This window comes from Oncorhynchus masou, chromosome 6, assembly GCF_036934945.1.
Source record: "Oncorhynchus masou masou isolate Uvic2021 chromosome 6, UVic_Omas_1.1, whole genome shotgun sequence".
In the NCBI taxonomy this organism is placed as follows: Eukaryota; Metazoa; Chordata; class Actinopteri; order Salmoniformes; family Salmonidae; genus Oncorhynchus; species Oncorhynchus masou.
Window position 1 is genome coordinate 72,278,104 of NC_088217.1, and position 14,768 is coordinate 72,292,871.

A 14,768-nucleotide genomic window follows, 5' to 3' on the forward strand; every position below is an offset into this window, starting at 1 on the left:
GTAGTTTGGAACTTCAGCACCATGGACAGCTCACATTGAGCGCTGTATCCTTCAAAGTGCGAGACGAATTTATTCAAACTCACACTTACACTAAACTGGATTATGATACAAAGAATAGACACATCACACCAATGACAGAACCTCTTGCCAGTCTAATTGTATCCAGTACTCTGAAAACTCTTGTCATGAACACGAAGTGTATTATTTTCCCGCCCCCTTTGCCGAGTGTTTGTCTCTTTTATTGTCATGTGAGCGGGGGATATTTCTACTCGTGGTCGTGGATGTTTACAGCGTTAGCAACAAACACCCCACATACTTTCTTTCTCAGGATATTGCGTGCTTTCCCCTGCTTGAAAGAGATAGGGGATATTTGATAGACTGGGGAGGGGGGGGGGTACCTTTTCTTCATATATGCTTCTTTGAAATGCGAGCGCCAGTAGATTTCTTGAAATCGTGATGCCCCTACTTGACTTGGGTTAACATTTCTCGATTGTGTTGTGTGTCAAGCCCCTCGCCATTCTCTGGGTTGATACGTAGCTACCCCGAAAGGGCTGTGCATACATTGCACACATTATCGAGTCCATCTGACCGAGGAGGTCCGAAAATCAAGATTCCACAATGACAGCTTCAAAGGAAGGAGAGGAGGTAGGATGGTATACGCTAATACTGATTTTGATGCATTGCATTTGTGTAGAGATGGAGTGCTTATTTTCCAGTTGAGTCTGTTTCAACTGCGTGATGGATGCAACAGATCCGTCATCATGCAAAACAGAACTGATGCCATAATGCAAGGGATTCGTTTGGTTTGAAAAGACGTGAGATGTATTGATCTCTTCAGATAGGCACACTTTGAAGAATTTTTTTATTAAGATTTAGCCAACCATTCATGGTGCTTTTATTAATTGACTCCCAATGATGCATCTTGTATTGACATCCTTCCATCATGACCCTGGCTACTACACCATGAATGCTAAGATGAACTGTTTCATAGGTTTTTGAAGTTGCCTCATCTTATCACAGCAATACCAATGTCCCGAACATGTGTAACTCTGTGTTGTTGTATGTGTCGAATTGCTACGCTTTATCTTGGCCAGGTCGCAGTTGTAAATGAGACCTTGTTCTCAACTAACCTACCTGGTTAAATAAAGGTGAAAAAAAATCGAGTTCAGCACATGCTCAAACCAATATGAACGCTGTTAAGACAACTCTCAGAGAAGTATAGCATGCATGCATAGGAGCCTCATATACTTAGTCTCATTACAAATGTGTCAAGCTCAGTTAATAAACCCCATATTCAGTTATGTGTAGCGTCAATCGAACACAAGTTTAGTTGATATTCACATTATGTACAAATATGTACATCTCATGGATTCAAGCCAAGACACACTGATCATTATCTGAGGCAATTCACTTATTTCAAGGTGAGATCTTATTACTTGAAAGTGATTCCTATTAATAACAGTAATAATAATAATAATTTGGTGGGTGCTTATATTTGTCCCATTTCACAGATGTACAAGTGTACAAGTGTGCATTATACACATGTGTGAATAGAACATGCGTTTTTTTTGCATATCCTCCCTGCCTAACTCCCTCTGAGACACCCTTGGGGAGTGGGGTCATGGCCAGGGTCTGCCATTATCAACGGCAACCCTGGAGCAATTAGGGTTAAGTGCCTTGTTCAAGGGCACATCGGCAGATCTTTCGCCTTGTCTGCTTTGGGATTTGAACTCGCAACCTTTTGGTTACTGGCCGAACTAGAGCTGGGATGATAAACCGGAAATGATCGACACGGACCATACTAATATCATTCATTATGATAAGTAGCCAATACTAGAGAAATATGACGTTTGAAATTAAATGCGTTAGCTAATATGGGTGATTGCCAATGGGAAAAAGAACAGCTACAACCATCAAACCAGTAGTAATACTTTAAAGGATGCTGCATAATGATGTCATAAATGTAACCTATTTATCATTACCACACAAATTAGCTATAATTATTTATTGCAATATGGATTTTGTCCATATTGCCCAGCACTAGGCCCAACGCTCTAACCGCTAGGCTAACTGCTGTGTGTGTATGTGTCCGACCAACCCCGCCATGTGGTATCTCCAGCTCTCTGGGATCCATGAAGATGATAGACTTCAACTGCAGGGACAAAGGAAATGATTTAGCTCATTGCACATTTTGGAAATGACTAGAGTCAGTTTTGTATACAAATGTAGGCATGCTGTTTAAAATGTTTAGCAGCAAACTGACAAACGCTTTCCTTATGATAACATAAGAGATACCAAAGACCCCCCAAATGGTCATTCGGTGTCAGTGAATCTCTTACATATCTGACAATCAAGGTATGTTTGTTGTACAAATCCTTTCATTAGCCGAACACATTGCGATGAGTACAGTTCCTCAGCCAGCCCTTGCTGTTTAATCTAAAAAAAAATTATGTTATGTAAAACCACTGGACTGCAGTTCTTACAGGCCTTATTCTCTGGTTTTCATGAATGATTCCAGTTTGCAAACATAGTTTTAGGCGGTTTCAGGAGAGTCTGGCCAGCACCCTGCTTGGGCTTTATCTGTCTTTGATAAGTAGAAGGATAGCTCCGATACGTGTTTAACAAATACTCTGGGACTTTTAAAGCCCAGTGCTGTGCAGTGACTGCTCAGGCAGCTGGTGAGTAGAGCGGAAATCCTATTGACGGACATGTAGTCTCAGTAGGAAGGAACATGATTTATTCTAAATCTTCTCTGGATTAGGAGCAGAATACAAATCTGGCCCTCTGTGTGTGTGTGACCTCTGTGTGTGTGTGTGTGTGTGTGTGTGTGTGTGTGTGTGTGTGTGTGTGACATGCTCACCCTTTCCCTCACTCTACACCAACCTTGTTTGTGTGAACACTCTTGACAGTGACAGAACCGTCCTCGTAAGTGTGTGGCCTAGATGCACATTTTAACTGATGCACATGAGAATGCCCCCCATTGGCTGGAGGTCATCCAAAAAGGCAAGTGTGGTAGCCTATTTTCAAATCAAACACATCTTTTATTTGTCACATGCTTCATAAACAACAGGCAACTAACAGTGAAATGCTTGACTACCTGTCCTTTGTCAAACAATGTAGAGTTAAGATAATGATACAAAATGTGATGAAAAATGTATATAGTGACACGAGGAATAAATCCGCGGTACAATGTGATCGCGATACTTAGGTGCCGATATGATATGTATTGCGATTCTATGTATTGCAAATCAATATTTAGATTTTATTGCCATTTGATGTTCCAAACGTATTGCTCACCATATGTCTGCCGCGGAGAGACAAGACAGCCACGAGAAAACAAGCGTTGATCAGTCATGGAAATGAAAGTGCTGAAAACTAATTGGCTCCCAATTTAAAAAGAAGATGGAGAATCAGCTATGAAGGAAAAATACTGGAGTTTTGTTGCTGGTACAGCAAAAATCATACTCAGATTTGTTCAAAAGACACGATATGTTAAAAAAGATGTATCCTGATATGTAACTGTATATTTTTCCCCCCAACACTCATATCTATGTTCAGTTAGGCAGGAGTAAAGTGACTAGGCAACAAGATAATCCAGATAACAGACAGTAGCAGCAGCATATGGTGAGTGTGAACGTGTGTGTGATCGTGGGTGTGTGGTGCCAGTATGCATGCATGCGTGCGTGTGCTATGTGTGTGTATGTGTGTGTTGGGATGTCAGTGTGAGTGTGTGTGAGTGTGTCCAGTGTGTGTGCATAGAGTCAAAAAGGGTCAATGCAGGTAGTCTGGGTAGCCATTTGTTTTATCAGTCTTATGGCTTAGGTAGTAGAAGCTGTTCAGGGTCCTGTTGGTTAAAGACTTGCTTCACTGGTACTGCTTGCTACGCTGTAGCAGAGAGAACAGTCTACTGCTTGAGTGGCTGGAGTCTTTTGAAAGGGGTCCTGGATGACAGGGAGCTTAGCCCCAGTGATGTACTGGGCTGTAGTCACTACCCTCTGTAGCGCCTTGCGGTCTTGTGCCTTGCATTTGCTGTACCAGATATGGGTCCTGTGTGGCTCAGTCGGTAGAGCATGGCGCTTGCAACGCCAAGCATCGTGGGTTCGATTCCCGCTAGGGCCACCCATGTGTAAAAGTAGTGGCCCCAGCCGACTTGTAAGTCGCTTTGGACAAAAGCGTCTGCTAAATGGGATATATTTTATTTTTTTATTTATGTACCAAGCTGTAATGCAAGCCAGTCAAGATGCTCTCAATGGTGAAGCTGAAAAACTTTTAAAGATCTGAGGGGCGATGGCAAATCTTTTCAGCCTCCCGAGGGGAAAAAGCTGCCGTGACCTCTTCCCAACTGTGTTGGTGAGTGTGGACCATGTTAATTCCTTAGTGATGTGGACACTGAGGAACTTGGAGCTGTCGACCCACTCCATTACAGCCCTGTCGATGTAAATAGGGGCGTGCTCGCCCCTCCGTTTTCCTGTAGTTCACGATCAGCTCCTTTGTCTTGCTGACATTGAGAGAGAGGTTGTTGTCTTGCACCACACTGCCAGGACTTTGACTTCCCTATAGGCTGCTTATTTTGCACTCACATCATGGTCCTCTTTTCAATGGGCTGAATACAATGAACTAGAGGGAGAGAGTGAGACATTACTAGTCTATACCTGTCTTCAGCTCCGCTCTGATGTATGGCGAGGCTGGCTAGCTGAATGTACTGCCAACACATCTCATAATGAAACCACTACAACAGCTCACCTCTAAATAATTCAAAATTCACTGAAAGCTGCCCCAGTAGGGAGTTATGGGTATGTACTGTATACGGCCCAGGGGTAACTCCACATGCCTGTTCGATTCAATACTTTCATGACAGGTTAGACTGAGTTAAGGCTGAGTAGGGGGCCTTGGGAGATCAAACCCATCTATTTTCCTGGCACGTATCTATAAATATTATATTCATATTAGCTCTGGTCCTGGGTGTGAGTGTGTTTTCCTTCACAGGCTCAGCATTAGCAAGCCCCACTAACATCATGGACCAGAGTTTTACATGAATATCTGTTAGGAATTGGGACTCATAAAAGGGATCATTAGGGGCCAGACAGTGACAGGTGGCCCTGTGGTCACAAACAAGAAGAGTCTGACAGCAGAGTGGAGGGCTAGGGAGATGTGTTCTGTAAGGACTTGGCAAGGCCTCACTCTCACTAATTGCACTTGTTTGTAGTGGCTGGCACATAGTCAGGAAGTTAATGAGACTCAGTGACTGCAGGGAGAAAACTCACTGCTCTCCTAAATCCCAGTGCCCTGAGAAGATGCTCTGTCAAAAATCACTATTCTAGTGCATGATGTGTGCAAACATGGTTTTGTATACAGTAGATTTCTCACGTCAAGCACAGAATTATATAGGACTGTAGCCTGTATACAGTTGAAGTCAGATGTTTACATACACCTATGTTGGAGTCATTAAATCTCGTTTTTCAACCACTCCACAAAATTCTTGTTAACAAACTATAGTTTTGGCAAGTCGGTTAGGACACAAGTCATTTTTTCCAACAATTGTTTACAGACAGATTATTTCACTTATAATTCACTGTATCACAATTGCAGTGGGTCAGAAGTTTACATACACTAAGTTGACTGTGCCTTTAAACAGCTTGGAAAATTCCAGAAAATGATGTCATGGCTTTGGAAGCTTCTGATAGGCTAATTGGCATCATTTGAGTCAATTGGAGGTGTACCTGTGGATGTATTCAAGGACTACATTCAAATTCAGAGCCTCTTATCTTGACATTGTGGGAAAATCTAAATAAATCAGCCAAGACCTCAGGAAGGAAATTGTAGACCTCCACAAGTCTGGTTCATCCTTGAGAGCAATTTCCAAATGCCTGAAGGTACCGCGTTCATCTGTACAAACAATAGTTTGCAAGTGTAAACACCATGGGACCACGAAAAGTGCAAATCAATCCCAGAACAACAGCAAAGGGCCTTGTGAAGATGCTGGAGGAAACAGTTACAAAAGTATCTATATCCTCAGTAAAATGAGTCCTATATCGACATAACCTGAATGGCCGCTCAGCAAGGAAGAAGCCACTGCTCCAAAACCACCATAAAAAAAGCCAGACTATGGTTTGCAACTGCACATTGGGTCAAAGATTGTACTTTTTGGAGAAATGTCCTCTGGTCTGATGAAACAAATATAGAACTGTTTGGCCATAATGACCATCGTTATGTTTGGAGGAAAAAGGGGAAGGCTTACAAGACAAAGAACACCATCCCAAACGTGAAGCACAAGGGTGGCAGCATCATGTTGTGGGGGTGCTTTGCTGCAAGAGGGACTGGTGCATTTCACAAAGTAGATGGCATCATGAACAAGGATAATTATGTGGATATATTGACGCAACATCTCAAGACATCAAATCAAATCAAATTTTATTTGTCACATACACATGGTTAGCAGATGTTAATGCGAGTGTAGCGAAATGCTTGTGCTTCCAGTTCCGACAATGCAGTAATAACCAACAAGTAATCTAACTAACAATTCCAGAACTAATTTCTTATACACAGTGTAAGGGGATAAAGAATATGTACATAAAGATATGAATGAGTGATGGTGCAGAGCAGCATAGGCAAGATACAGTAGATGGTATCAAGTACAGTATATGCATATGAGATGAGTATGTAAACAAAGTGGCATAGTTAAAGTGGCTAATGATACATGTATTACATAAGGATGCAGTAGATGATAGAGTACAGTATATACGTATACATATGAGATGAATAATGTAGGGTATGTAAACATTATATTAGATAGCATTGTTTAAAGTCGCTAGTGATATATTTTACATCCTTTCCCATCAATTCCCATTATTGAAGTGGCTGGAGTTGAGTCAGTGTGTTGGCAGCAGCCACTCAATGTTAGTGGTTGCTGTTTAACACTCTGATGGCCTTGAGATAGATGCTGTTTTTCAGTCTCTCGGTCCCAGCTTTGATGCACCTGTACTGACCTCGCCTTCTGGATGATAGCGGGGTGAACAGGCAGTGGCTCGGGTGGGTGTTGTCCTTGATGATCTTTGTGGCCTTCCTGTAACATCGGGTGGTGTAGGTGTCCTGGAGGGCAGGTAGTTTGCCCCCGGTGATACGTTGTGCAGACCCCACTACCCTCTGGAGAGCCTTACGGTTGTGGGCGGAGCAGTTGCCGTACCAGGCGGTGATACAGCCCGCCAGGATGCTCTCGATTGTGCATCTGTAGAAGTTTGTGAGTGCTTTTGGTGACAAGCCAAATTTTTTCAGCCTCCTGAGGTTGAAGAGGCGCTGCTGCGCCTTCTTCACGATGCTGTCTGTGTGAGTGGACCAATTCAGTTTGTCTGTGATGTGTATGCCGAGGAACTTAAAACTTACTACCCTCTCCACTACTGTTCCATCGATGTGGATAGGGGGGTGTTCCCTCTGCTGTTTCCTGAAGTCCACAATCATCAGTCAAGAAGTTAATGCTTGGTCGCAAATGGCTCTTCCAAATGGACAATGAACCCAAGTATACTTCCAAAGTTGTGGCAAAATGGCTTAAGGAAAACAAAATCAAGGTATTGGAGTGGCCATCACAAAGCCCTGACCTCAATCCTATAAAAAATGTGTGGGCAGAACTGAAAAAGCGTGTGCGAGCAAGGAGGCCTACAAACCTGATTCAGTTACACCTGCTCTGTCAGGAGGAATGGGCCAAAATTCACCCAACTTATTGTGGGAAGCTTGTGGAAGGATGCCTGAAACGTTTGACCGAAGTTAAACAATTTAAAGGCAATGCTACCAAATACTAATTGAGTGTATGTAAACTGACACACTGGGAATGTGATGAAATAAATAAAAGCTGAAGTAAATCATTCTCTCTAATATTATTCTGACATTTCACATTCTTTAAATAAAATGGCGATCCTAACTGACCTAAAACAGTGACTTTTTACTAGGATTAAATGTCAAGAATCGTGAAAAACTGAGTTGAAATGTATTTGGCGAAGGTGTATGTAAACTTCCGACTTTAACTGTATCTACAGTTATACTTTCTAGCCTGCATCCAAACTGAATTTATCTATTTACATTTTGTGAAGTGAAGCAGAACAATTCACATTAAATCCAGGCTAGTAAGTTTCTGCTCCTGGTGAAAACAATGTTCTCTTTAACTGGTTCATTGGGAGATCACAGTAGGCTCTCCACAGTAGGCTAGACGAACAAGTTCAGACTCGCAGAGCCATGACTCATGTTTCTAAGTGCTAATCAAAAGATTAATGTAACGCCACAGTTGGCAGGAACATGACCTCGTTAGTTTGTTTGTCTGCCCAGCAGTGTCTCACATGACAGGTGTTACTTACGGTGTTGATTACCTTGCGCTGGACTGCCTGTCTGTTTTGCATCCTTTGTTGTCTATTTGCATTGTTCTGATGAATGGTCTTGTTTCCAAAATGTAACAGGTTGGAAACATGATTGGCCGGATGTTGCCGTCCAAAATATTTTCCTTATTGAATTGTTATAACCTACTCATGACAAACTAGCAAATGATTAAAAAACACCTACAGTATGTGCGCATTTACCATAAATCTGTTTGGTTTTATAGTTATACATATTACATTAACTGGGTATAGGTTACAGGCTGTAAGCCAACCATGTAAATCCGGTGTGCTTTTATAATTGTAATTCTGCATTCTTTCCCAAATCAATGCAACCAACCGTGTCCAGTTGTAATTCTACATTCTTACCAACATTAGATGAAATTGACATCATTTATTTATGCATAGACTATAGACATACCAAAAATAGATGTAACAAGCCATGATACAACTCTATGACTCAGTGGCTATGACTCAGTGTTTTCAGAGGAAAAATGAAAGGGACATTTGAAGGTCTCAGGGAGTATTCTCTCTGGAGATAGCTTCTTGAGAGCAATCAATAGTTTGTGTTTCCACCACTCTCTGCCCTCCCTACGTCCCTTTTCGACTGAGAAAGGAAGGCTAGGTGGTGTACTGTAACACCCGTCTGTACACCTCTCAGCTCTAATCATGTCAGCTCTGCTCAGTCCAAAAAATGGCTAGACATACACCTATTCACTTTGACATATTCAGAATGATCATTATGAAAGGGTGGACACCTACTGCTTTGAGGCAAAGACATGTCCATAGACAGCAGTGTGTGAGCCCATTTAATTAAACCATACGTTTGCAGTAACCGACTGGCACTGTCATTATATTAGGGATTATGTTGTAGGAAGTGGTGGGGTTGGTTCCCATTGCTGACACCAAACATCGACTCCACTTAATTACCATTTAGAATTAGAATCTTGTTTAATTGACAATCCACAAGTGCATATGAACACCATATTTCCTCATTCCAGATGAGACCCTATGTTTCATAGGGGCCTCTACTACCGAACATGTTTATGTCTGGTAGTAATCATTACATTACAATATTTACTTGAAGAGTGTTCTCAGTTTGCTTTGTGTGTGTTTTTTTTCCAGGACTTTGTGCAATTAAGCCCTGAATCAAGGAACTACAAAGGAATAGCCATCTCCCTGCTGGTCATAGTGGCGGTTTGCTCCCTCATCACAATGTCTGTCTTTGTTCTCACACCAGGTACTGTACCCAACAGGGACCAAGAGACCTCATGGAGTTTATTTGCAGGGTCATAGTTACTGTAGGCCTGTATTCTAACTAACAAAATATAAGAACCAGAATTTTAACTGGTCAAGACATATAGTCATATAGGCAGCCCTGAATTTTTCAAAACAGTTTTATGATCAGTGTAATATTGACTGTTGTTATGTGTGTATGAATATCAATTATTTTCCTGTGTGATTTCATCCTTATCAGGCTGTAGTATCCGTATTTTGATAACTGGCCTGACACTGATATCCTATTTGCAGTGGAACTTCCTGGTGCGGCTAACTCCAGACTTACTGTGCTGGACCTGTTCAAGCCAGAGTTCTCGGTGCACGATCCTGAGGCCAGGTGGATAAGTGGTAAGTATTTTCAAGATAACCGTCCAACATTCCTGTTCTAACCAAGTCTTCAGACTGATCCTTATACTCTCAATCTGATTGAGTCTCACATGAAAAGGTTGGATTTAATTTAAAAGCATCATTTAAAAGCAAAAATGTATAAGCCCTCAGCAGTGCCACAAAGGGTATGGAGGCTACTATTATAAGAGAAAGGGTCTGCCCAGGAGGCTACTATTATAAGAGAAAGGGTCTGCCCAGGAGGCTACTATTATGAGAGAAAGGGTCTGCCCAGGAGGCTACTATTAAAAGAGAAAGGGTCTGCCCAGGAGGCTACTATTATAAGAGAAAGGGTCTGCCCAGGAGGCTACTATTATAAGAGAAAGGGTCTGCCCAGGAGGCTACTATTATAAGAGAAAGGGTCTGCCCAGGAGGCTACTATTATAAGAGAAAGGGTCTGCCCAGGAGGCTACTATTATAAGAGAAAGGGTCTGCCCAGGAGGCTACTATTATAAGAGAAAGGGTCTGCCCAGGAGGCTACTATTATAAGAGAAAGGGTCTGCCCAGGAGGCTACTATTATAAGAGAAAGGGTCTGCCCAGGAGGCTACTATTATAAGAGAAAGGGTCTGCCCAGGAGGCTACTATTATAAGAGAAAGGGTGTGGCCAGAAGGCTAGTATTATAAGAGAAAGGGTGTGGCCAGGAGGCTACTATTATAAGAGAAAGGGTGTAAAGTACTTATAATAAACGATGAAGTCATAGATTTTTGTGTGTTTGTTGTTATACATTTTAAACTTTGTTTCACTCACAAGCAGAGCATTCTGAACCTCTCAGCTCAAGCATGCGAGTATTCCTGCATCTCATCTTGAGCTATAATGACAGCTGAGAGTTTAGCATGGCATGGGAGCAACACCTCCTGACCAGTCTCAGTAAAACAGATGGCCTCCCAGTCATGCCCCTATTCTGTCCGGTTTGCCAAAACAGGGTTGACTCTATCTCAAGCCATCACTGGGAGCCCCTCTGGGATATACTCTCAGGTCAAATCTCCCACCCCGTATCCAGAACAACACCCCTTTCTCCAAAACCTAGCAGGTTTCATAATAGTGTGAGAGAATCATTTGGGGTGGCAGCGCTGGTGTCTGTTCTGTTGTCTGAGCTGGTGTGGTTCTTCTTCGCTCCTCTTGGCCACAGCGAGTGGAATCTCTTCCAGCCTGCGTATGAAATTGAGGCCTGGAAGCCTGCGGAGAGCTTTTCCATCCAAGGGTAGCAAATACAAATGACTTTTTCAGTCGCCTGTTGATTCTCATTATGGGGATTGGAGTGTGATGCCTTCTCGCACACTGTGTTGACCTGATGGACTGCATTAACTCTTATGGGCCTCCCGTCGTTTTTCACAACCCCTTCCATGATGGATCAAGCCATATCGTCCGCCCCCTCGTCCGCTCACGCTGACGTTTCTCCTTCTGTAGGACACAGCAATAAAACTTCGCTATCCCCCTCCCCATGAAACGCTGTGAGAAATATAATGACCAGTGATTTCATCACCACCTCTCATGTTAGCTGACATTACATTATAGTGGTAAATATTGGTGAGGTGAGAGCCAAGCTAACAGGTGGTATGAAGACAGACATAAAGACAGACAGACAGACAGACAGACAGACAGACAGACAGACAGACAGACAGACAGACAGACAGACAGACAGACAGACAGACAGACAGACAGACAGTCATGTAATGGTGAAAGGCAGTGGTCTGCCATGGCACAGCTGCAGAGACAGTTCCTGCTAGGACCTCATTACATTTGGGGGGATTATCTTGGTGAGTGCTCCCTGTCTGCCTGCTGCTAGCGTGCTCTGCTACAACACTATCAGACTGTTCCTAAGTAGACACAGCCCCTTAGAAAAGCTGCTAAGATTTAGACTATTGTCATTAGAAAACTAGTGTTCACAATCGCATACATGTTAACGGAATTGTCTTTTTTAAATACCTTGTTTGAAATGATCAGCACAAACTGTGTATCACATTGTCGGTTCCAGTTCATCATTTTCTTTAACATAAGTACCAAAAAGTATCAATTAGTGTTAATTTCACATAAATAAATAATCGTAAATAATGTTGTAATAGTAAACGTACTCTTGCTGATCATGATATGTAGTATGGCCCTTGTTATTTTCTAGTGCATACACTACATGAACATCCAAAGAGCCTGCATCCCAACAATTCATTTAACTATCGTACAATTAATTTGTCTAACCACGGAAACTATATACCTTATTTATCGATTTCCTGAATATATTGTACGTGGTATATCATTCTCGACAGACTGCGGAAGGATAAACAACTGTTTGTTCTGGCCAGTGGGATGTACTGTATATTTGACTTACGTAGATGAGAACTAACCCTACATTTTCACACAACACGTGTTTTAATCAGGGAAGACGACACGATGTTCATACTAAATATAGCCTCTGAAATGTGAACACCATACACACTCTGTTTACCCCGTTTGTCACAATCGCCTGGAGTGGTGGGTGCAGAGTCAAATGCAGAGAGCAGAGGATACTGGGGAAACCGACTTTATTTGGATTCCCAAACGAACGCCCAAAACAACAGGCGCAAAATCGACAGAAAAATTGTCCGACCCAACACAGGGCCCAAACGGACAGGAACACAAACCACGCACACCTTGACTAACAGAACACAATCCGCACAAACATAGGCGGGACCAACAGGCTTATTTAGACATGAATCAAGAAACAAAATAAGAGACAGGTGCAACCTATTAGACCAAACATACATATAGAATATGAAGTAGTTGTCTATACATATAGAATATGAAGTGGTTTCTATACATATAGAATATGAAGTGGTTTCTATACATATAGAATATGAAGTGGTTCTCCATACATATAGAATATGAAGTGGTTGTCTATACATATAGAATATGAAGTGGTTGTCTATACATATAGAATATGAAGTGGTTTCTATACATATAGAATATGAAGTGGTTCTCCATACATATAGAATATGAAGTGGTTGTCTATACATATAGAATATGAAGTGGTTGTCTATACATATAGAATATGAAGTGGTTTCTATACATATAGAATATGAAGTGGTTCTCCATACATATAGAATATGAAGTGGTTGTCTATACATATAGAATATGAAGTGGTTGTCCATACATATATAATATGAAGTGGTTGTCTATACATATAGAATATGAAGTGGTTGTCTATACATATAGAAGATGAATTGGTCCTCCATACATATAGAATATGAAGTGGTTGTCTATACATATAGAATATGAAGTGGTTGTCCATACATATAGAAGATGAATTGGTCCTCCATACATATAGAATATGAAGTGGTTGTCTATACATATAGAATATGAAGTGGTTGTCTATACATATAGAATATGAAGTGGTTGTCTATACGTATAGAATATGAAGTGGTTGTCTATACATATAGAAGATGAATTGGTCCTCCATACATATAGAATATGGAGTGGTTGTCTATTCATGTAGAATATGAATTGGTCATACATATAGAATATGAAGTATACATATAGAATATGAAGTGGTTGTACATATAGAATATGAAGTGGTTGTCTATACATATAGAATATGAAGTGGTTGTCCATACATATAGAATATGAAGTGGTTGTCTATACATATAGAATATGAAGTGAATATGAAGTTGTCTATACATATAGAATATGAATTGGTTGTCCATACATATAGAATATGAAGTGGTTGTCTATACATATTATGAAGTGGTTGTCTATTCATGTAGAATATGAAGTGGTTGTCCATACATATAGAAGATGAATTGGTCCTCCATACATATAGAATATGGAGTGGTTGTCTATACATATAGAATATGAAGTGGTTGTCCATACATATAGAATATGAAGTGGTTGTCTATACATATAGAATATGAATTGGTCCTCCATACATATAGAATATGAAGTGTTGTCTATACATATAGAATATGAAGTGGTTGTCTATACATATAGAATATGAAGTGGTTGTCTATACATATAGAATATGAAGAATATGAAGTGGTTCTCCATACATATAGAATATGAAGTGGTTGTCTATACATATAGAATATGAAGTGGTTGTCTATACATATAGAATATGAAGTGGTTGTCTATACATATAGAATATGAAGTGGTTGTCTATACATATAGAATATGAAGTGGTTGTCTATACATATAGAATATGAAGTGGTTGTCTATACATATAGAATATGAAGTGGTTGTCTATACATATAGAATATGAAGTGGTTGTCTATACATATGAATATACATATAGAATATGAAGTGGTTGTCTATACATATATAGAATATGAAGTGGTTGTCTATACATATAGAATATGAAGTGGTTCTCTATACATATATAGAATATGAATATAGAAGTGGTTGTCTATACATATAGAAGATGAAGTGGTTCTCCATACATATAGAATATGAAGTGGTTGTCTATATATATAGAATATGAAGTGGTTCTCCATACATATAGAATATGAAGTGGTTGTCTATACATATAGAATATGAAGTGGTTGTCCATACATATAGAATATGAAGTTGTTGTCTATATATATAGAATATGAAGTGGTTGTCTATACATATAGAATATGAAGTTGTTGTCTATAGTATATAGAATATGAAGTGGTTGTCTATACATATAGAATATATATACATATAGAATATGAAGTGGTTGTCTATACATATAGAATATGAAGTGGTTGTCTATACATATAGAATATACATATAGAATATGAAGTGGTTGAATATGAAGTGG

At 40.5% G+C, this 14,768-nt stretch overlaps 1 protein-coding gene across 1 annotated transcript in view; it reads left to right on the forward strand.

Moving 5' to 3' along the window:
- The first annotated feature begins 373 nt into the window (after positions 1-373).
- LOC135542583 (inactive dipeptidyl peptidase 10-like) overlaps positions 374-14,768 on the forward strand; it is a 39,729-nt gene continuing 25,334 nt past the window's right edge. Inside the window, exons 1-3 of the mRNA XM_064969673.1 lie at positions 374-645; positions 9,483-9,597; positions 9,888-9,983. Of these exons, the coding sequence (XP_064825745.1) occupies positions 619-645; positions 9,483-9,597; positions 9,888-9,983 (238 nt within the window). The 5' untranslated portion in view covers positions 374-618. The remainder of the gene's footprint in view (positions 646-9,482; positions 9,598-9,887; positions 9,984-14,768) is intronic.